This window comes from Leptosomus discolor, chromosome 1 (assembly GCF_034619465.1).
Source record: "Leptosomus discolor isolate bLepDis1 chromosome 1, bLepDis1.hap2, whole genome shotgun sequence".
Classification (NCBI taxonomy): domain Eukaryota; kingdom Metazoa; phylum Chordata; class Aves; order Leptosomiformes; family Leptosomidae; genus Leptosomus; species Leptosomus discolor.
The window spans coordinates 134,904,172-134,926,468 of record NC_141391.1 but is presented as its reverse complement, the minus strand read 5'-3'; the positions used below and the strand labels follow the sequence as shown (position 1 = coordinate 134,926,468).

The window sequence follows — 22,297 nt, the reverse complement described above, 5'->3', positions numbered from 1 at the left end:
GCCAGTTCCGCCACGGCCTTCCTGCTTCCGGTTCACGGGGCGGGTGAGGGGAGCCGGCCGGGACCGCGGGAGGAGGCCCGTGAAGGCGGGTGCTGTCTGCGCCTGCCGTCCCCGGGCCGCCCCGCCACCGCCGAGCGCGCAGCATGGGATGCCCGTGAGCGGCGGATCGCTCTTCCGTACGGGCAGCTGTGCCCGTGCCCGTGCGCGCCGGGGAGAGGCCGGGCGGCGCGGCAGGCCGGGCCGGTGCGGCAGCAGGTGGGTGCGGCGGGTTGGGCTCCGGCCGACGGGGCGGGGGCCGCGGGGAAGGTGGCGCTTGGGCAGCAGGTGGGAGGTGGAGGGGGGGCGAGTGTGGCACCCCGGTCCCCGGGGCAGCCGCGGGGGTGCAGCTGCGCCCTGGCCCGGGCGGGCGGCTCGGTCCCGGCGCTGCGCAGCGGCTCAGGCAGCGACAGCCTGCTTCCGAGGGTGTCAGCCCGAGCGGGAACCGGCCAAGGGGAAGGTAACAGCGTCGCTGCATCGCTTTTTACTTCAGTCTGTGCCAAACAGAGCCTGACTAATCGCAGTGAGGGAAGCGTTTACCAGTAAGTTGCCCGGAGAAGCCTTGGCCGGCGTGAAGGGCAGGGTTCTGCTTTTGGTCTTGAGAGAGACAAGTCACGAGTTCTCGTGTCACAGACTTCCTCCTTTCAGCATACCTGACCTCGTCGTGTTTGCATCTGACCTCCGTGGCGATCAGAGAGCTGGCTTGGCGGTTGTAAACTGTCACGATGGACTCCGCAGGGGTTGGAAGTAATCCTTGGGTTCAGCAAAACAGGCTGTCCCTCTAGCAGGCTCTCTGCCTAGCTGCAGCTAGGCACTTATTTAATTGTGCGTCTGTCAGTTGCCTTCCACCAGCATCTGGAGCTTTGCTGAAATCTGTGATGGAGAAGCAGAGGGGAATCTGTTGCACCACTGTGGTTGGTTGGTGCAATCGTTGAATGTTTCAGACGTGATTTTAGCATGAATCTGAAAGCCAGAGATTTCATTATTATCTTCATTACTGCCTCTTCAGTTGGATCTTGTCCTGTTTCAGTTTCCGTCTTCCCTTCTACCCCAGTTTACAGAAGAAAACTGCTCTGTGAAGTTGCAGCTTAGCATTATGAAACACTTTCAGATTCTCAGCTAAAGTAGTACTAGAAAGATAACGTTAAGATTAAGGCACTTTAACAAACAGAGCCTGACTAATCACAGTGGCTCTTCCCTGCAAGCTCTTCACACAAGGTCTGCAAAGAGGATTGATTAGAGGCCTGGTAAATCATTTCTGCTGACTGACTTCTCAGTACAATGCAATAATGAACAATGGCTTATGCCTGAAACTTACTCCAGCGTTCAGCCTGTTGGGCTGTGCTCTGGCTGAATCAATGCTAATTAATGTGCTCAGCAGCAAAACTTTTTGTGGTCCCAAGGCAAAATTCAGAAAAGAATCCCAAATCGCTCCAGTGAATTGTCTTTGACTATGCAAGAGATTCAGATTTAGTGTCTCTTGGGAACTGTGAGATGTTTCTAGATTTTGACTTCTCCTTTTTGCAGTCAGGACTGAGGAAGTGACCAATTGTTGACTCTATGACCCTGAAGCTAGTTTGCAGGGGGCTGAAACAGTTAATCCTCTGTGTTCTCTGTGCTGTGTGTCCAGGATGTCATCACCATGCCATCCCTCTGCTATGCTGCTAGCCTTTATGGCCCTTGCTGTCGGTGTTGGGGCTGAACAGTTGAAAGAGAGGAGCTGTGATGTGGTTGGTGATGAAAGCAGCGAGTCGCAAATGGAAAGAGCCCTGCTGAAGAAACTAGAGCCCCTGAGCCAAATGAGGTACAGCATAACACCCTGCAGGCCTCGGGGCTGTGCAGTGCCTATCCTTAGGCCAAGGGGACGGGAAGATTCGGGGCCAGACTGCAGAATGGGCTCCCCTGTTAGTATGGGCTGTGACTGCCATCCAGTCTTGAGTGCCCGCTGCTCTGAGCCTTGTTCTTTGTAATCCTATGGGCTATCTGTTCTGTCCTCTCCCTGCTGCAGGTTTAACGTGACTGTGGAGAAAGGCCAAACAGAAAACTACATCTACAATTTCAGAGTATGCAGGGAGGTCAACAGCACCTTGCACGATTTTGGAGGCCTGGTGCAAACAGATAGACAGAACGGGAAGACCACAGTGATAGGAAGAATCAATGAAACCCAGGTCTTCAATGGAAGTAAGATTCCACTCAATACTTGTCTCACTAGGTATCTGTCTTTTGCCTCCTGATCTGGATTTGCAGCCTGTATCATTTCTCTTGTGGCAGGTGACTGGATCATGCTGATTTATAAAGGAGGTGATTCATATGGCAGTCACTGCAGCGGTGAGAAGAGAAGAGCTGCGATAATGATTTCTTGCAAGCGGGGAGTTACAGCGGTGAGTGACACATGAGGTGGGAGAGGAGCAGGAGGCTGCCAGACAAATGGTTGCTTATAAGGAGAAGGGAAGGTTTTCTTCTGTCCTCCAATGTCCATTGCCTGGCTGCAGCAACAGTGATCAAACTCTCTTCTGGTGAAGTTCAGCATGTCTCGGCATATTTTCACATGACTTTTCTCAAATTGCAGAGTTCATTCAGCATTATTTCGGAAGAGCGGGAAAAGCAACAGGACTGTTTCTACCTCTTTGAGATGGACAGCAGTGTGGCTTGTCCAGCTGAGGATTCCCACCTCAGCATTGGCTCCATTCTACTGATCACGTGAGTCATTGGAAGAGCTGTTCGTGCCTGGGCCATAATCTCCAGTGCCATTAAGAAACATAACAAATGCTATACCTAATAATTATAGTATGCCTATCCAGAGCCACTGTTAGATGTTACTGTGCCTCTGAGCTTTTTGGACAAAAGCTCTCATTCAAGGCACGATGCTGCAGAGCTGCTCTGTTCCCTGTAGACATCCTCTTTCATAGTTTACAGACAAGTGCACTGAGACATGGAAGGCATGACTTCCTAAAATTGTACAACAGCTCTTTGCCAGAGCTGGGAGATCAGACCAGGAGACTTATCTCATTCTCTGTGTTTGTGCTTAGAGGCACTACTTCATGTAATGCTGAAAGATGTATACTAGCAGATCGATATTTTGGGGACCTTTTCTGGTCTGGTCGCTGCTTATATCTCTGTTCTTGAGTGGTGCTCAGCTACTTGCTTCAATACCCATCTGAGGCAGGTAGCTGACTCTGAAGAGGCTGTCTGTAGGATTTCCTCAGCTCTTTTTTTTTTTTTTTTTTTTAATTCCGCCCTCCAGGTTTGTTTCACTGATTGCAGTCTACATTATTGGTGGGTTCCTCTACCAGCGCCTTGTAGTGGGAGCAAAGGGCATGGAGCAGTTTCCTCACTTTGCCTTCTGGCAAGATCTGGGCAATTTAGTGGCGGTGAGTGAAAATCCCTGTATATTCCCAGCCTGGCCCATATGTTAGGACAGGGGAAAATGGCATCTGCCTTATCTTTGTGGACTATGTCTCTTGGGTAGACCTACCACCAAGGTACTATACCTTGAGGCAGAAGATGAGAGTATCAGTTTTATTTTTCTTGAGTACTCTATTTTTAATCCTTGCTGAGATTGATTCCATGCTAATGTCCCACAACTGCTACGTAACAAACTAGAACACATGCTCATTAGTTGTTAACACTTTCCAGGTAGGAATGTTAAGCTGGGGACTGTGAAATGTTCAGGTCTGACTCCCTGAAACCCTTCCTTGGTCACTGTAGGCAGTGCCAGAGCTCTCAAGTCCAAGAGGATGTTGATATGTGTGCTTCTCTTGTCAAGACAAGTTTTGGGGACCTGTCTCGGATAGCACAGGGATAGGCATAATCCCTTGGCAAAAGAGAAATCATGGAAGCTGCTTTTCTTTGGATGTTGAGTCAATTGCATACAGTCTGATTCCACTGCAATATCCTGTGCTTGTAGGATGGCTGTGATTTTGTCTGCCGATCTAAGCCTCGAAATGCACCAGCTGCATACCGTGGTGTGGGTGATGACCAGCTGGGCGAGGAGTCAGAAGAACGGGATGACCACTTGCTACCAATGTGACAGGCGTTAACACTGAGTTCTCTTCTCCCCATCTCCCCAGTGCTTGTTTAGCCGGGTGCCTCCCAGCCAGTTTTCCTTCTCTCACAATTTTCTTTATGCTGTTTGCTTTCTCTGGTGTGTCAAGTCCCATGGATGGCCTCTAGGTATGAACAGCGCTGGTCCCTGATGGCACGTCTTAGGAATACAATGCTGTTTCAGGTTTCTAAAAATGCAGCAGAGCTGGGGGGGGCGGGGGGGGGGGGACGACGGGGACGAAGTGCTGAGAGTTGTGTAGAAGACTGCAAGAAAGCAATATGAGCATTCAGCACTGAGCAGGAATGGGAGGTGAATCGCTGAGATGAAAAAAGGGCCGTGGATGAGTGCAGAAAGGAGAAGGAAAAGGAGGCCATGGGTTAAGAGCTGAGACTAGGAGGGATCTCTTGTTTGTCCTCCCCCCCCCCACCCTGCACCCCCCAGGGTTTACAGGATCTGTAAGACACTGGAATTATTTTTCTTTGAATGCATTTTCAGCTTTTCTAGCTCTTGCACTGTTTCTGCCAGCATAACCTGCAGAGTGCTCTGTGCTCGGCTCCATGGGAGTGGAAGAGGCACTAGCACCTCTGCAATCTTTTCTTTTCCTAATGGCAATGTGTTGAAGAGTACACACCTGTTTCCTTCAACAGACGTAAAGGGATGCATGCCATCCTGTCAGACTGGAGGGGGGCAATTCTAAAAAACTATAGGAGTTAAATACAGTCTTGTGACTTTCCAGTTCAGTCAAAATGTTGTCTCGGTCTTCTCAATCCTTTAGAAGCAAAAGGAAATGACATCCTGCCAAGTAAAGGGAACATTTGTTGAAACAGAAACTGGTATCAAGGCAAAATGAGATAGATAGCTGCCACTGAAGTTCTGTTACAAGCTTCCTGAGGTGACTGCCCACACAGCTCAGTCACTGTCAGCATTGTGATTTTATGCTTCCCAAGTTTGTTTTTTGGCAGACCGTTTTCCCATGAAGCTACTGGAATTTATTTGTATAAAAAAGGAACCATAGAAGCCAAGGATAAGAATGCTAACACATTAAAAACTGTGTAAGGGACTCTTGCACTTAGAGGGTCAGCTTTCATTAACTGACTCTCCCCTTAAGCATGGTGCGGACCAGTCTTGAGACACTGATGGTATTCCCATACTGCTACTGGCTGGGAGTGAGAGACTTTTTCCTGGGGCCCTGGTGAAAAGCAGGTACAGATGAGTTGTAAGACAATGGGAACCTTCAGGAACTTGGCACCTTGATTCCCAGTTTCTTTTTGAGGGGCTAGACTCTGAGTAATCCCATGCTGCCCTATTGTAGACTGGCAAAGAACTGTCCTCACTCTTGAGGGCAGAGACTGTGAATAAGCAAGCCACTGCTGTTAACAGCAGAGTACAGACAAGGTTTGTGGGTTTTTTTAATACTGCCAAAGCAGTCTGAACAGTGACACTGAGCGAAAAGTAGTGGCCCTGCTTTCTTGCTGGGTTTAGAGTAGGCAAACAATTCCTGCTTTCTTTGACTTTTGTTATAGTCCCACTCTTTCTCATAACTTGGGAAAAATAGGAAGTCACTAAGTCTGTTACTGTTTTTCATGGTGGTGTTTAAGGTAATTTTTTTTGTACAAAACACAACTTTCAAAAATAAAATGAACAAAAAAAAACCTGGTGAAGCATTGTGCTGATGTAACAGGAGCTTTCTTTGGTGCTAGAGCATCTTAGCCAAAGGCGAAGGGTTCTTAGTGTGTGGTGCCTTGAGCCTGAACTATTCTTGCAAGAATGGATCTTCCTGTTAGTACATGTTTTTTGCTACCAGCTTGTATCACTCCAGTTCCCTTAGGGCTTAATAGGGAGGGGTATACAGGGAGCGGTATACATGTCTTTCAAAACTGAAACTTTAAAAGCTCAGGTAGTTATGGGTGGGAAAAGTTTCTTATGATCTGTATTTTTCTGCAACAATAAAAATCAAAAGTAATTTTTTTGACAGTTGTGCTTTTCAAATGCTAGATTAATGTTCAGGTTGAGGAGAGGCAGGTTAAAAAGCAGACAGACCTGCAAAGCCTGAACAAGCATTTTATTATTAAGAACATTGAATGTGAAATGAAGTGAAGCCTTCCCATTTGACTGAAATAAAATCCAGTCCTCAAGTATCCAGTAAGAGGCAGGCCAGCCACCTGCCTACCATGCCAAGGATCAAACTAAATGGGAGTTTTATCATACCCAGCCTGTTAAGGATAAAATGGTTTAAGGGCAGCCTTCCTCTGCTGACTGCTGTTAAGAGATTCTAATCTCCCCCTTCACATCAGACCAAATGGTGTTATCAGGGTACAAGCATGGGCAGCTTCCTTTGGGCCTATTTCCATTCAAGAAGCCTCAGAATTCTTCTCTAACAGGTACAAGGATGTCATTGAAGTGAAATTCAACTGTAGTTAACACTGGGAAGCTGCTGCCACATTTTATCCATCTACGCACCTTCCCTCCTCTCTTTTTCTAACATGGGTCAATAAAGAGCCCATTCCAAATACCTCTAATGTTTTCCTACCTATGCTATTAGAATCATAGGATAGTCTGGGTTGGAAGGAACCTTTAGAAGTCATCTAGTCCAATCCACCTGCAGTGAGCAGGGACATCTTTATGTTAATCAGGTTGCTCCTCTCCTTAAATGTTGCCAGGGATGGGGCTTCTACTGCCTCTCTGGGCAGCCTGTTCCAGTGTTTCACCACCCTCATTGTAAAAAATTTCTTCCTTATATCTAGCCTAAATCTGCCCTCTTTTAGTTTGAAACCATTAATTACTCCTTGTCCTATCACAACAGGCCCTGCTAAAAAATTGCCCCCATCTTTCTTACAGGCCCCTGTTAAGTTCTGAGAGGCTGCAGTGAGGTTTTCTGAGCCTTCTCTTCTCCAGGCTGAACAACCCCAACTCTCTCAGCCTTTCCTCACAGGGGAGGTGCTCCAGCCCCCTGATCACTTTAGTGACCCTCCTCTGGACCCACTCAAGCAGGTCCATGTCTTTCTTATGCTGGGAGGCCCAAGATGGACACAGCACTGCAGGTGAGGGTCTCCTCAGAGCAGAGCAGAGGGGCAGAATCACCTCCCTCTACCTGCTGGCCACACTTTTGATGCAACCCAGGATACAGTTGAGCTTCGGGGCTGCAAGAGCATATCATCCACCTATACTCTCAAGTCCCTCTCTGCAGGGCTGCTCTTAATCCCATCATCCCCCCATTAGGCCTCCTCCCATGTCACTATAGCTTTCCTGCAACAGTAGGTGATTTCCACACAGAACAGTCTTATGTTTCACTCAATTATTCACATGAAACTTTGGAAAACAGAAAAGCTGAGACATAGTTTATAAAAATCATCTTGTTCTCAGGTATTTGGCTCTAGGGGGCATTTACCTCTTCATGCTTTGTGTAATTTCTTCAGGTTTTTTTGACTGTTTGAGAGAGGTGCTTCTGGAAGAGAACTCTGCCCAGGTCTTTTTGGCAATCTGGTTACAAAATGTCAGAATACCACATTTGGTCCTTAAAAAAAACCCCACAAAACCCAAACGTGGAGGGGCAGAAAGGGAGGGACTCAGCCTATAATATAATTCTACCCCTTAGAAAGGGGAAGTAGCATCAAAGGATTAGTATTCAGTTGTTGGAGGGTGTGTTTTTGGTTTGTTTGTTTTTTTTTTTTTTTAACTGAGGAAGAAAAATACTTGGTTTATAAACACCCCAAAAAAAAAAAAAATCCTGAGGCAGGCAATATAATCCTGCCAGCTTAAACTTTGTCCCATAAGATCTCCTGAGGATAATGAAGACAGACACAAAAATAGTATAAACTGATAAAAACAAAACAAAAAAAAACCACCACGAAAACTCCAGCCCATTTTATGAAGAAGAGCCTTGGCGCTTCTGGAGACTGCTTTGGATCTGTAAGTTATGCCCTAGCACAACGGGGAGACAAACCTACGGCTGCAGGGTTCCCTAATATAAGACAATCCCCCTCCCCACTGATTTTCCCATCACCTTGTCATAAGTACGCAGAATAAATCCTCCTCTGACTGGTTCAGAGAAGAGCATCTAGAGTGAACAGCTGCTGCAACACTTTGTCTTCACTCTGCATCTCTACAGGAGACAGTAAAGCTAAGGCAGCTCCTATTGCCACGGGCCTTCAAGTTTGGTATGCACACTAGAATGGCTATTAAACCCATTTCATGAGCAGCCTAACTATGTTTTTAAGAATGTAACAGCAGCAGCCCCTTCTGCTCGAATTCTTGTTTGTCCACCTTTGTCACTTGGAATTTATCAGTTCCCCTTCCCAAATGCCCTAAGCACAGCTGCTCCCTATGTCCATGTGGGGCCAGCTCTTCCTATGCCTCAAGTTCTGGCACAGTGATATTCAAAACTAAGATCTAGCAGACCTGCTGTAGCAAAAAGGGGCAACAGCAACTCCCTTTCAGAAGTATGATAACACAGAAAGGGGTCCCCTTCATGTCTTTATGTGGTATACAAGAGGCATATTCAAAATCAGGAAGAAGGAAAGATGTTTCAAGGCCCCAGGTGGGAGTTTTCCTCCCGCTTGTAGCACCATTAAGAGACGAAAACATGGGCTTGTGCATGGCAGTTTCAATCAGTTAAATTCCTTCTTATTCTTCTGAAGCAAGACCACAGGGGACTGTCCCATTCTCCCCCGTCCCAGCAGGATGTTCCAAAGCTGGCAGCTGCCCTGGGGTCAGAGCAAAAGTGAGACCTCTGGCTTCAGAGCTGTTAGGTCTCCTTGAGGACATTGATCTTGGCACAGATCTTGAGAGCTGGTCCCAGCTTGATGTTCATGGCACTCATGAGGTGTTCTTCCTTCAGAAGCAACAGGGCCTGGCCATCAATTTCCTGTGACCGAAACTCCTCAGCAATTTCCTGGCACCCTGTGAAACCAACAAAAAAACCAACAGCACTAATAAACAGATGTGCCTTGGGCACTACCCTCATTCCCACTCTTTGGGCCTCTGGCAGGTACAGAAAGCAAGCTAGGAATCTGACCAGCTCGCCTCCCCACTCTACTCCACAGTCTGCCTGAGGACACAGGCTACTTGAGAAGTACAAGTCATCCATCTCTATGATCTACTCCAGAAACGTGTACAAAAGTACAAGAAAAGCACTAGGCACCACTGACACCACTTTGTTTCAAAAAAGCCAACAAATTTCCCCATGCTACTGGATCACAGGAGTGCAGGAGAGGATCTTAACTTCACCTTGCAGTGATGCAATGAACTCATACACTTCCTCCACACTCCAACGACTGGGATTGCTGGACAGGAAGACTGGGTTGATGCCATGTAGATCTGGAGTAGGTGGAACCATACTAGAGTTTGCCAGGTCCCTCTCTCCATGACTGGTCCTTACTGACAGGGGTCCTGGAGATGTAGGGGACAAAGCTTCATCATAGCTGGAGTTATCAGAGCCTCGACTTGAGTCTTCCTGGCCCTACAAGCCCATAGGAAAGAAAACAAAAGCTGGTTTGTATAAAATTCACAATTACTAGGTGCAAAACAAGACATTTGGAACAGCAGAAGTTGTCCCAACAGTCTGGGAGAACTGTCTCAAGCTGTTGGTCCAGAGGCAGCTGACAAAAGCCTCCTGATGCCAGAAAGGGGAGACTTAGTCCCACCTCCCCTCCTTTTCCTTCTCCCCATCCTTCCCCAGTCCATTCCTCTTCCTCACATCAGCACAGAAGCTCATTCAATTCCTCTATAATCTGATTCAAATCATTCACGTGGAACAATGCTAATCAAACGGGAAAAGTGTGTTTTCTACCAAGGCTGTCAGTTGAGGACAGCCACTGAGGAGCCACTCACTGAGACCCGAGACACATGCAGGAGTGAACACAGAGCGAACAGAACAAGTACAAATGTGAATCCACTTTCTGCAGTCAACGAGTGATTAGAACAGCTCACTGTGCCTTGTGCAACAACTGTGTCAGCATGCACTTGGCACGTCCTGTGCAATTACATCCACTATGAGAAAGTGTTACATCCAGCAGTGGCAACTTTTACTCTGAGACCTGCCTTGACAGAGGCAGACAGGAATATGTCCTTACCCTGTGGCGCTTGCCCTGGATCTTTGTTCGAGCAATTTCAGAACTGCTACGCCGTGATCCACGTCGGCGCACACGAGCATAATTAGCTTCCTGGAACTCCTTCATCTTTTTTCTCTGCAGCCGAAACTGATGGCTGCAGCTGACATTGTACCTTAAATAAATAGAAGCAGAGCAGCAGTTAGGAAACAGCAACTATCTAGACCTACTGCTTCTCCTTGCTCTAGATGGGGATAAAATTCCTCTTTACCATCAAGTTCTGTTCCTCCTCCTTCTAAGAATTGCCCCTGGAAGGAACCAGTCCAGACTTCTGACACAAGCAATATTTGGACACCACAGTCTTGATCTAACATCTGAAGGGTCAATTAAGTCATTCCCCTAAGGGAAAAAAGACCCATCACAAGCACTGTGCTATCAACAGGAGGCAGCAATGACTAGTCTAACTTCTCCCCAGGATTTTTCCCCAATGATCTCTTGTGTCTTTGTCTAGCACTAATGCAGCAGACAGCTACCAGTATGTGTTTGTTTAGTGTACATTTGACCAAAGAAAGGTTCTTTAGTCTTGACTAAAGAGGGAACTTCCCCTTCCTTTTCTGAGCAAGTCAGAAATCCTGTTTACACTCCACACCACATCCACCGCTCTCGACCTAGAAGCATTCACTAATCATTTAGAGTCCTAAAGGATCTCTGTGGCCAGGGCATCCCATCGAGGGAGGATCAGATGGACTGAAATGTTTTACACTATCTGGAGAAGGGGCGTATGCCCAGTTCCAGAGAATGTATAGTTGGAGAAAAGGAAGATTATGTCTTGCTATTACCTTTTAGCACAGGTCATGGAACAGAACCTCTTGGAGCCACGGAACTGGGTTGCTGGGGCATACTTCCCACAGTATTCACACTTCAGCAAGTTTGCCTTCTTATCAAGCTCTATTGAGACACAGAGATACACACTAGTTGATGACCTGAACTGAAGCAGATCACACACAATGACTCCCCATTACACAGATCACAGAATGTTAGGGGTTGGAAGGGACCTCTGGAGATCATCTAGTCCAACACCCAGCTAAATCAGGTTCATCTTGAGCAGGTTACACAGGATTGCATCCAGGCAAGCCTTGAATATCTCCTGGGAAGGAGACTCCACAACCTCCCTGGGCAGCCTGTTCCAGCGCTCTGTCACCCTCAAAGTAAAGAAGTTTTTCCTCAAGTTGAGGCAGAACTTCCTGTGCTCTTTTGTGCCCATTGCCCCTTGTCCTGTCACTGGGCACCACTGAAAAGAGCCTGGCCCCATCCTTTAGATATTTATAAGTGTTGATAAGATCCCCTCTCAGTCTTCTCCAGGCTAAAGAGCCCCAGATCTCTCAGCCTTTCCTTGTAGGAGAGATGCTCCAGTCCCCTCATCATCTTAGTATCCCTCCGCTGGACTCTCTCCAGTAGTTCCATCTCTCTTGAACTGGGTGGCCCAGAACTGGACACAGTACTCCAGATGTGGCCTCACCAGGGCAGAGTAGAGGGGGAGGATAACCTCCCTCGACCTGCTGGCCACACTCTTCGTAATGCACCCCAGGGTACCATTGGCCTTCTTGGCCACAAGGGCACATTGCTGGCTCATGGTCAACTTTGTCTACCACAACTCCCAGGTCTTTCTCCATAGAGCTGCTCTTTAGCAGGTCAACCCCAGCCTGTACTGATGCATGGGATTATCCCCCTCCCCAAGTGCAGGACCCTACACTTGCCCTTATTGAACCTCATTAGGTTCCTCCCTGCCCAGCTCTCCAGCCTGTCCAGGTCTCGCTGAATGGCAGCACAGCCTTCTGGTGTGTCAGCCACTCCTCCCAGTTTAGTATCGTCAGTAAACTTGCCAAGGGTGCACTCTGACCCTTCATCCAGGTCACTGATGAATATGTTGATTAAGACTGAACCCAGTACTGACCCCTGGGGAACACCTGGAGTTACAGGCTTCAGCACTAAGACTCACCACCACAAACCTCTAAGCTCTGTCCTTCAGCCAGTTCTCAATCCACCTCACTATCCACTCATCTACATCCCACACTTCCTAAGCTTACCTGTGAGGACGTGGTGGGAGACAGTGCCAAATGCTTTGCTAGTTCCACTGTTCTTCTAAGCAGGTAGATTTCAAGCACTATTCTCTACTGAATCTACTAAGCAGTTAGCTTGGGGAAGAAGCTGGGGAAGGAGAAGCAGAAGCTCCCCCAGGATATTGAACAGAGCAGTTTATTTCTCCTTGTCAGCACCATTTTGCTGAACAAGCAAGAAATGGCATATCCCTCATATACTACAAGGCTGTGGGGGAAATCTCCATCACTGTACCCTATGCTGTGTCCATCCTTCATAGCCTCCAATCATTAGCGACCGGTACAGTTCAGATTCTCCTGCTCACCTCTGACACAGTATTAACAACAATGAAAAAAGTATTGCCTTCTGGCACTCAAGAAACCGAGAACCTAGGTCCATAGCTTGAGTCTCTAAGGACTCAGCAGGAAGAGATACAAGTCCATAACGTATAAAGTTAGTAATACAGTATTAGAGAGCAGAAACTTTCCGTAAACACTAGCTAGGCCTTCTGGTGATAAAACTCACCCACAGAAGCACTGTCGCCTCCTGGAGAATTGCTGGACAAGTTTTCACTCTGGCCAGGAGCCTCTCCCTGCAGCGGTTTCTCAGATTCTTTCAGCAGCTGAGAACAACCCACCTGGACAGCAAGAGAAAGAGCTGGGCCCATCAGTAAAGAATTCTCTGTGTCCACGGCCCTCTGCAAGGAATATGCCGCTACACCTTATTACAGCTCAGAAGAAACCCTCTGTCTACTAAGGAAGGAGAGATACTGAACAAAGTCATTACTTCTTCCTGACTCACAAGCTTGGCAGTTCATTCAAAGATCACCAAGTACTATCTGCTTGGAATATCCTGCAATTCCACATAACTGCATTTCCACTTATTGGCTTTAACTTCACTTGCTGCTTGTTCAAAATGTAGTGCATCTTTCCCTCACTAAAAACCAGAGGAAGAACCTTCTTACAATTCCTGCACAAATTACTGCTTTGGGGACTACTGGAAAAAACAGTTCCCATCACACTTGTTTTACTCCTTCCACTTAATGTCTTGCTTCATGCATGACACCCCCCCACACCCTTTCCCTTCCTTTTCACTATCTTATGTCTCAGGCTAAAAATGCTGAGCTGGAATATGGGGAAAGAAACTCCTGTCCAAAGATGGAAGCCCACCATTCTCCCAAGAGAGCACTACACCTCCTTCCCCCACAGCAAAAAATTCCTACCGGAAAGGGCTCTGCTCCTTCCTGGATGACAAAGCCTTCAATGATGTGTGTGAGGATCTGGGGCTTGACGATGGCTTGTGGGGGTTTGGAGTCTCCTATCTGACGTGACACCATTGCCAGGTTTGGGGTGGGAGCAGAGGTGGGGTTGACTGATGCTTCTTCACTTGAGGTGGTATTTGGGGTTGCAATGGCAGCAGGATCAGATTTATCTGGAAAGTTAACAGCACAAGAGTCAGTTACCATTGCTCCATCTAATTCAAATGGAATACAAGATCAGATCATTACACATAAGCAGAGCTCTCCTTTGTACCTCACCTCCAAGGCCACTCTTCTCCTCCACGTTTTTGGGGCTGTCTGTCACAGGAGAGGACCTGGCAGGCACAAGTGCAGTGACACTGGGGGACTCCTCCTTCTCCTCCTCCGACTCTGCCTTGCGCTTTACCGCTAAGGTCTGAGACTTGCACTGCATGAATAAAGAGAAACACATAAGCAGAAAGAGGAGTTCCAAAGCAAAGAACAAGATAGGTCAAAGGCAAAAGGAAGATGCATCCTGCTCTATCGTATTTCATTTCCACCCTGGCTCCCTCCCCTGGAGATGCCTCTAGCTCCATCCCTCTATTTAGGAGCATTTCCCTAGCAGGAAGCAAAGCTTCAGAAGACTCACTACCATACCACCATGACTAGAGATTTCCCTGCAGCCCACGGTGAAGACCATGGTGACACAGGTTGTCCCCCTGCAGCACGCAAAGGACCACGCACTGGAGCAGGTGGATGTACCCCGAAGGAAGCTGTGACCCCATGGACAGCCTGCACTGGAACACGCTCCTGGCAGAACCTGTGGCCCCATGGAGAGAAGCCCACAATGGAGCAGGTTTGCTGGCAGGACTTGTGACCTCGCAGGGCATCCATGCTGGAGCAGTTCATGAAGAACTGCAGCCTATGTGAAGGACCCATGTTAGAGAAGTTCATGAAGGACTGTATCCCATGGGAAGGATGCCATGCTGCAGCAGGGGAAAAGCATCAGGCAGAAGGAGCAGCAGAGACAAAACGTTATGAACTGACCACAACCTCCATTTCCCATCCTCCTACACCACTCGGGGGAGGAAGTAAAAGAGTTGGGAGTGAAGTTAAGCCTGTGAAGGGGGGGAGGTGTTTTTTAGATTTGTTCTTATTTCTCATTATCCTACTCTGATTAATTGGCAATAAATTAATTTCCCTAAATTGAGTTTGTTTTGCCCGTGATGGTAATTATCTCAACCCACGAGCTTTCCATTGTATTTTCCTCCCCCGATCCTGTTGTGAAGGGGAAAGTGATAGAGCAGCCAGGGTCAGCCCACCACACTGTTATGTTAAATGTGATATTTAGTATGTGATGTGGACACCTACCCCATTTAGGGCAGGGTCTGAGTCTCACCTATTTACTTCTTCATGCAAGCCTTTGAATGATAATGTGGAAGAGAAATGCTTGTAGTCGGTAACCCCAAGGGTTGGACTGGAATTAGTGTTTTCGAGAAGAAAAAGTCTCCACATCCCTTTACCCAAACCCCTTACCCATCCCATCCCACTGACCTGGGCCTGGACTGCGATTGGTGTCCTAGGAATGAACAAAGAGAATCCATATGCTATTCTCCTTCTCAATGGTATCACTTACTGGCAACTGGACAGACTGCATGTAGAATGCTGCTGGCATCTGAGCCACAACTGGAGAGGAGGCTGGGCTCTTCACCATGTGGGCTGTGCCTTGAACATGTGCCAAATTCACCCCTGTGGTGAGAGGAGGAGCTTCCTGTGAGGATGCTGGAGCTGAAGATGATGATGGGGAAGCAGCATGGGCTTGGGAAACAGGCTGGACCACGGCTGGCATCCCCCGGGATGTCGGCACTGCTGCAGCAATCTGAGCCAAACCCAGTGCTTGGGCTTGGCCTGAGCCCTGCTGCCGAGTACCCACCACCTGCACTGGGATGTGTGGTGGAGGCTGTTGTGTTGCTGACATTTTGGCAGGCCCAAGCTGAGGTGGTTTGATGGGGGTAACCAGAGATTTTGACTGAATTGGAACAGGTGACTTGGTGGCTGGCTGGCAAGGACTGTCCTGCTGGAGCTGCACAGGCTGTGGCTGGGACTGCAACATAGGTTGCACCACAAGGGTCTGAGCCTGCTGCTGGTTTTGAGGTGGAGCCTGCTGCTGTGGAGGTTGAGCTTGCTGCTGCTGTTGGGTCAGAGATGGTGCTTGCTGCTGTTGGGCCAGTTGAAGGTGGGTGGCTGTGTGGAGGAGCTGGGACTGGCGGTGCTGGAACTGCTGCTGGTGATGAATGGCAATCTGCTGCTGGATCACCACCTGCTTCTGCAGGTGGATCTGCTGCTGCTGCTGGATCAGCGAGTGTGGCTGGATCTGTGTATATGTGGCTGTACAAACACAGAATGGGAAAAGAAGAGAGCACAAAAGTTAGCAACAGCGCAGCTGGGAACAAGAACAAAAAAGAAAGGCAGGCAGACACTGCACTGTTTCGAGCCATTAGGCTCCAAAATGACTGACAGCTTACTGGCAGAGGTCATGGGGGACTACAACTTCTCTTGCTAATAGAGAGGAAGAACACCTAGACACCAGCCTCCACAAGCATAGAGGCTGGGAGGCGTGTTGGGAAACCTCTCACCACTGGGCTTTCAAATGGCACTTTCTTGCGAAAGCCCAGTGGGCTCCAAGAGAAGGAACAGGTCTGCACTTACCTGAGCTGATCAACGTCTGGCTCGGTGCTGGTGTAGCTGTCCTGGTCAGGTTCATGCCCACCGTTTGCTGCCCACCGCTGTCTGTTTCACCTTTCTTTGTGGCTGCATTCTCAGTCTCCGTCTGGCTTCCCTGGCTGACAGTCACGGCCTGGGCAGCTGCTACTGGTAACGGCTGAACCACCCCTGTGCCTTTCCTTTGGCAACTGCCAGCGGCACCTGCCGAGGAGGTCTGGCTCAATCCTGTTGAGGTCTGGCTCCCACCACCTGCCACCACACCCCCAGAGACACCATTGCTGCCTGCTGCCCCCTGGCTCAGGTTGAGGGACTGGCCTGTGCTGCCAGAGGAGGCCTGAGCCACTGCCAAGGTCTGGCCCGTGCTGGTGGCCTGTGGCAAGCCCGAAGCCTGGGAGCTTCCTGGCAGAGCTGCCTTCTGAGCAGAGCCTTGGAGCTGAGCATTAGTGGCCGAGGTCTGCTGGTTCCTCACAGCCAAGTTCTGCACCTAGAAACACATATACAAAACAGAATCCATTTGCTTTACATATGTTACTTGCTGGAAGTTGGGCAGAGAAGGCACAAGCAACACGCTCTGCTGGGATGCGGGCTAAGTTGATGCTTCAAGTCTTATGGGGGGGAGCTGGCTAACACTGCAGGGCAAAGCTCAGGTGCGGCCCTCCCCAGGAAACGCATTATCCTGAACTCCTTCCTGTCCCATCTCTGATGGAAGTTAAAGATCTCGTGGCACTTTCTGAACAGCATGTGAGGACACCACCACTCTCTGAGGCACAGGACAGCCTTCAGACCTGCCTGCCATGCCTTTGCATTGGTAGGACCCAGTTTAGCACAGCTCTAAAAGCACTGAGATACCCCTTTAAAGACCAGTCATTCCTTTTAATTTGTGCCACCTGCCTCCTCCCGCTGTGCAGGGCTTTCTGCTCAGCAGGCCCACAGGTCTACTCATGGCCTGCAGCCCTTCTGATTTCACCAGTTCCTCTACATTTTGGTGCTGCCATCCTTGTATTTACTCCTCCTCCAAATGCAGTGTTATCTTCAAGTTTGATCAGGGCTGACTTTTCTTCAAAGAAAGCACTCCAGAAAAGAAAAATATGAAGTAACTGGAAATCCCAAGAATGATTGGGATACAAGGAAAATGGAAAGCCATGGCAGCTCCCTGACCTCGAAAATTACTTATAGATGAATGCAGGAGCTAAGACCTTGTGGCCTGTTTGGTCTTTGGCAATTTGGTCTTTACAATAACTAACCAGCTGGGTGAAGTTATACTACTGCTGCCAGACTCTTCATCGCAGAGTGACTGAAAACTGGACAAAGAGCAACTCTTTTCACACAAGGACAATCCAGAAACTGTGAAGACAAGATTGATCCAGCCTGTGGCCCACCCCAGAAATTTTAAGCAGAAATGAATCCCATCTCTGGAGGCAAAAAACAAACATGAAAAAACAGTGGCAAGAGAGAACAGAATCTCTTGCCTACACAGGGACACGGGTTGGGGTTAAAATCTGCTATATGGGGATGGCTGGAGATAAAGACCAGAATATGGGGCAACGGAGAACAGGGGAAGGGAAGGACTCTCGGAGGGGGTGTCACTGACCTGGTCTGTGTCTGCATGGACCCCAGGTGGCACCTCCTGCTGGACAGCGGCCACAGCCCCGTTGGGCATCAGGATGAGTTGGGAGGCAAGAGGCACATTGCGGCCCAAGGTCCGGTTTACCTGCAACAGGTTCCCCAGCTGTGGCTGTTGAGGGAGGATCAGGTGATGTGGAATGAAAGGAACAGAGGGGAAGAGAGAAAGACAGCGAACCACAAGCAAACAGATTACAAAGCAACACTGGGCTGCAACGTCACACATTGCAAAACCCCCAGCCCTCCTAACACTGAACATAACCCTCAGAAGCAGGAAACGGGGAACAGTTTGCTTATAGAAACAGGCACTTTCCTACCAAACATTGACCCGGGCCAACTCCCACAGACTGCCCAAGGCTGGCCAAAAGACTGATGGAGGAACAGTCATAAAAAGACATACATCCAAGACCAGGATTGCTTGAAAAGAAGGTGATTACAATCTGTATCTAAAGTCAACTGAGACATAGAAAGTATTTTTCAAGTAGGTAACCAAACGCCAGACTGACTATATAGTCAAGCCTAATGTCTTCTACTTAGCAGCACTTCCAAGTGATTAAAAGGACAACATATTTGTTCATGTTGATATGTGTGTTTCTAGACTTACTTGAATTCTGACTTATGTCCCTGAGCTCAGCAGTGGTAGAAAAGAGTAATTTACCATATATCTGTTCCAGCACTGAACCAGAAAAGTAGCTTTATTTCTGTGAGCTATATTCAAGTCTAGGACATGAATTTCACATTTACACTCTAGTGAGAAGTGCCATGGGATCTTTAACATCTATGCAGAGCAGAGACAAACAGTTCTTCATCATCTCACTTGAGCCACACAATACAAAGCTCATCTACCCTGAAAAGCTGAGCCCAGAGTCAAACCTGTGGTTTCAGGGACAAGAGCTTCCCCATCTGAATTTAAAATATAGTGCATCATCCTCAAAGCTAGAGTTAGTCCAAAGGTGTTGGTAATCCCAAGCAGGGAAACACTGAAGTGGCTAGGAAGTGGGTTCATGGTCAGGACACGTTTTGATGAAGCATCTCTTACCCGGAGATACATCTGGGCCTGTGACTGGTTGAGAGGCGGTGAGGTGGTATTCCCAAGGAGTACAGACTGCGTCAGGGTTGTGGCGCTGGGGGAGCTCACACTCTGTGACCGACTGATCAGCTGAGCAGCTGATGTGGTGGCTAGGTTGATCTTAAAACAGAGAAAAGCCCCAAACGGTATAAGAAGATACAGAGGCAAAGAGATAAGTACAAACTCACTTACTGGGGTACAGCTGGAACAGACATTTTGCAGTTTTTTCCTGTATCCCAGGGGACCAAGAATAAAGTTCTTGTCTTAGAGGCTACACAGTCTAAACTAGCCAAAGCTCTGGACACTAACCTCATTTATACGCTGAGCCTGAGTATCACTGTTAGCATGCAACTGCAATAAAAGATGCAAGAGTAGTAAGTCATTTTCTCCAGCCTCTCAAGCAAAGGAAAAAAACCCACAAAGTATTCTCTACCCTACCAACTCATCTACTCCCTGAACAAATCCCAGTTCCTCAATACTCACTACAAAACCAGATTTCTTCTCATTCAACAAACCACGACTCTGCCCAAGGAAAAAAAAAAAAAAAAAAAAAAAAAAGAGAGCATTCCCTTTCAAGCTGCTCATGACTCCTTCTCCTTCTTAGAAATACTGATCCTTTTCTAATCCATGACAAGGTATCCCCAAAGCCTCAGCAAAGAGAGATCAGTGTCTGCCTTTCCAGCTAAGAGGCCTCTCCCACTCAGAAACCTTCTCTGGTCTCCTCAACCCCCACCAATGACAGCACCCTAAATTCTCAAAGTTGTCTCTGTCTTGTGGATTCCCAGTCTTCTTAGAACCTGCGTTTCCCTGGATGACTACCTTCCTAGAAGACAAAGAGAAGAAAGAAGAAGGTAGAGGGTGGGAAGGAGGCTTTAATATGTGTGAGAGAGCAGCCACTTACAGAGGCCTGGGTGGTGGTGGTCTGTTGCGGGGTGCTGGTGTTGGGCGAGCTGGCCTGTCTACTGGCTGCAATTGTAGCCTGCAAGAGAGATTGACAGAGAAATGAGTACCTGGAACAAACTTTTCAGTCCAGCCCAAATACTTGGCTTTGTCAGAACACCTAGTCCCATGATCATCTTCTCGCATTCCAGAGAACAGGAGCACAATCTAACCATTACAAATCTCTGCCATGCCCTACAAATTGTGTGCAGCAACTCAGCAAGGTGCTCTTCCCCAACCGGTTAAGTCCTGTACGCTACCCAAGGTAGTGGACAACAGACCCTTATAGTGCATGACCTCCAGTCCTTCCACCCATGGCTACACACCCTACTGTTGCCCCAGCTTGTCATGCTACACACTGCAAACCCTCATCCTGATGCTGTAATCCACTGTTAACACCTAGACATTCCCTGCAATATTAACAATTTGCTGGGCTAGTTAGGCAGTGATTTATTGCAATGATAGCACTCCAAGTAACAAATTTCAGATTACAGCACACCTGGTTCATGGAGAAATGTAAACAGATTTTTTTTTTTTTCTCCCTCTATGATCCCATGGGAATTCCACTGTATGAGTTTAGTTAGCTTTATAACTAAGATTTGTGTGAAACTGGTAAGAGGATTCTATTCCCTCTATGCTATAAAACTGCAGGTAGGGATTTTGAGAACAACTAAATCCTGGACTAACAGCCAAGGAGCACAGCTACTGATGGAGATATTGTTACACAGATACAACTGTATTCACATCACACATAATCCATCTTCAGCTGATGATAAAAATCTGGTAGGTGACCAAAGTTGCTAAAGAAAAAAAATAAAAATCACTCAACAATTATGCATCATAAAATATCTCGATGTGTATAAACATATCTCAATTAAAAAAACACCCTCCTGGCTGGACAAGATCTACCCCAGATCCCTCTCACTAGTAACTGGTAAAGAAAACATGGGCTACTAACTTTCAAGACAGAAAATTCAGACGATACCACCTGAAATTTCACGCACACAAGGCGATATTTATTCTCAGAGAAGTAATAATCCATGGTTCACTTTAATACAGTTTTTAAACACTAATGCATCCACCACTTTTATTTAAAGAAGGTGCAGGGGCTAATCATAGGCCTCTGAACTGCAAGTTTTCTGATGGGGACACCAAATTTTATCTTCCCTTACTCCTCTACCTGAAAACCAAATGAATCTTTGCATCAGGCTTCCAGTTCACTAGCTGGTTTTATTAGCTTTAAACCATGTTTTTAGGGCCTCATCATCTCATCGTGGGTCAGGACGACCTTGGTACACAAGTCACTGTATAAAAAGAATCTCTGGATCTTCCCCACAGAACGATCCAATTCCTCTGCCTCTGCCCCTTGGCAACTCACCTGCTGGACAGCAGCCAGGCTGTGAAGCTGGGCACTGTTAAGCTGCTGTTGGAGCATGAACTGATGAAAGTACTGGGCTGCATTGGGTTGTCTCTGGAGGGCCTGCAGGGCCTAGAGAGAAAGAGGAAAACCCAATTGTCAAAAATAGCATGCCCTTGAAATGTGATTAGAGAGAGCAATGAAGAAATAAATAACAGCCATGAGACCATCCCTAGACCCCACAGAAAAAGCAAAGTCACTAGATTAGCACATCGAAATACATAGTACAGCTACAAATTTGGTAACAAGCTAAATCACAGGTGTATTCCAGGGCAGCATAAAGCACACTTGAAAGACACTAATAAACTCCAGAAATCTGGGGAAGCGTGCACAAGAAGGAGACAAGGGTTCCAGTATAGTACAGTTAGGAAGAAATTCTTTACTGTAAGGGTGGTGTGACACTGGAACAGGTTGCTCAGAGAGGTTGTGGCTGCCCCCTCCCTGGAAGTGTTCAAGGCCAGGTCAGATGGGGCTCTGAGCAACTTGGTCTAGTGGAAAGTGTCCCCGCCCACGGGACAGGACAGGACCTTTAAGGTCCCTTCCAACCCAAACTATTCTATGATTCAATGATAGTATGTATATGGAGGATATACACTGTATAGAGGAACCGGGATGATAAACTGAATAACTTGCTCTAGAACAGCAGGCTAAAATCAATCTATTGGATCACAGTTCAGATTAAATCTAAGAGGCTGGACGCTGGAGGAGGAACCTATAAAACATGAAGCACACTATCAGGCTACAGGAACTAAGCATTGGGCCTAGCACAAGAACTTCCAACTCTGAACACATGACACTTCTTCAAGCATTCTCCCACCTTGACAGGCGAGAACTCAGAAGAACAAGAAAGGGCTCACCACCACCTTCCACTGATGCACATGCCGTCCCAGAACATAACCGCATCTCACCTGTACTGCCTGTCGCTCATAGAGAGACATCTGCGATATCTGAGGACGGGTGCTTCCTCCAGAACTGGAGCTCCCACTGGTGGAGCTGGAGTTCTGCTCACTTTCGGTCTCCATGGTGACAGGATCCCAGGAGCTCAGGCTGAGAGGGACTCCAG

General features: G+C 47.8%; 2 protein-coding genes across 16 annotated transcripts; one reads left to right on the top strand and one right to left on the bottom strand.

Annotated features, from left to right (window-relative positions):
- The first annotated feature begins 148 nt into the window (after positions 1–148).
- Positions 149–4,279, top strand: M6PR (mannose-6-phosphate receptor, cation dependent). Its single transcript, XM_086465477.1, has 7 exons — positions 149–255; positions 1,667–1,840; positions 2,045–2,217; positions 2,308–2,417; positions 2,606–2,736; positions 3,281–3,407; positions 3,944–4,279. The coding sequence occupies exons 1-7, from the start codon at positions 149–151 to the stop codon at positions 4,064–4,066; spliced, it is 945 nt and encodes a 314-aa protein (XP_086321603.1). The 3' UTR covers positions 4,067–4,279.
- Positions 4,280–8,683: 4,404 nt separating this feature from the next.
- PHC1 (polyhomeotic homolog 1) lies at positions 8,684–22,256 on the bottom strand. Of its 15 annotated transcripts, none has more exons than XM_086465439.1 (16): positions 22,143–22,256; positions 21,196–21,306; positions 19,780–19,857; positions 18,849–18,998; positions 17,778–17,921; positions 16,172–16,670; positions 15,628–15,850; positions 15,511–15,539; positions 15,303–15,331; positions 13,763–13,898; positions 13,448–13,656; positions 12,751–12,862; positions 10,968–11,076; positions 10,153–10,303; positions 9,308–9,539; positions 8,684–8,980 (listed from the first exon to the last, which is right to left on the bottom strand). In XM_086465439.1, exons 1-16 carry the CDS (start codon positions 22,254–22,256, stop codon positions 8,826–8,828), a joined length of 2,481 nt encoding a protein of 826 aa, XP_086321565.1. In that variant the 3' UTR covers positions 8,684–8,825. The 15 variants fall into 15 exon arrangements, with proteins under 15 accessions (XP_086321565.1, XP_086321541.1, XP_086321550.1 ...); XM_086465415.1 differs by lacking the exon at positions 15,303–15,331 and adding an exon at positions 15,099–15,250 and having other exon boundaries at positions 13,763–13,910; XM_086465424.1 differs by lacking the exon at positions 15,303–15,331 and adding an exon at positions 15,099–15,211 and having other exon boundaries at positions 13,763–13,910.
- Between the last annotated feature and the right edge of the window lie 41 nt (positions 22,257–22,297).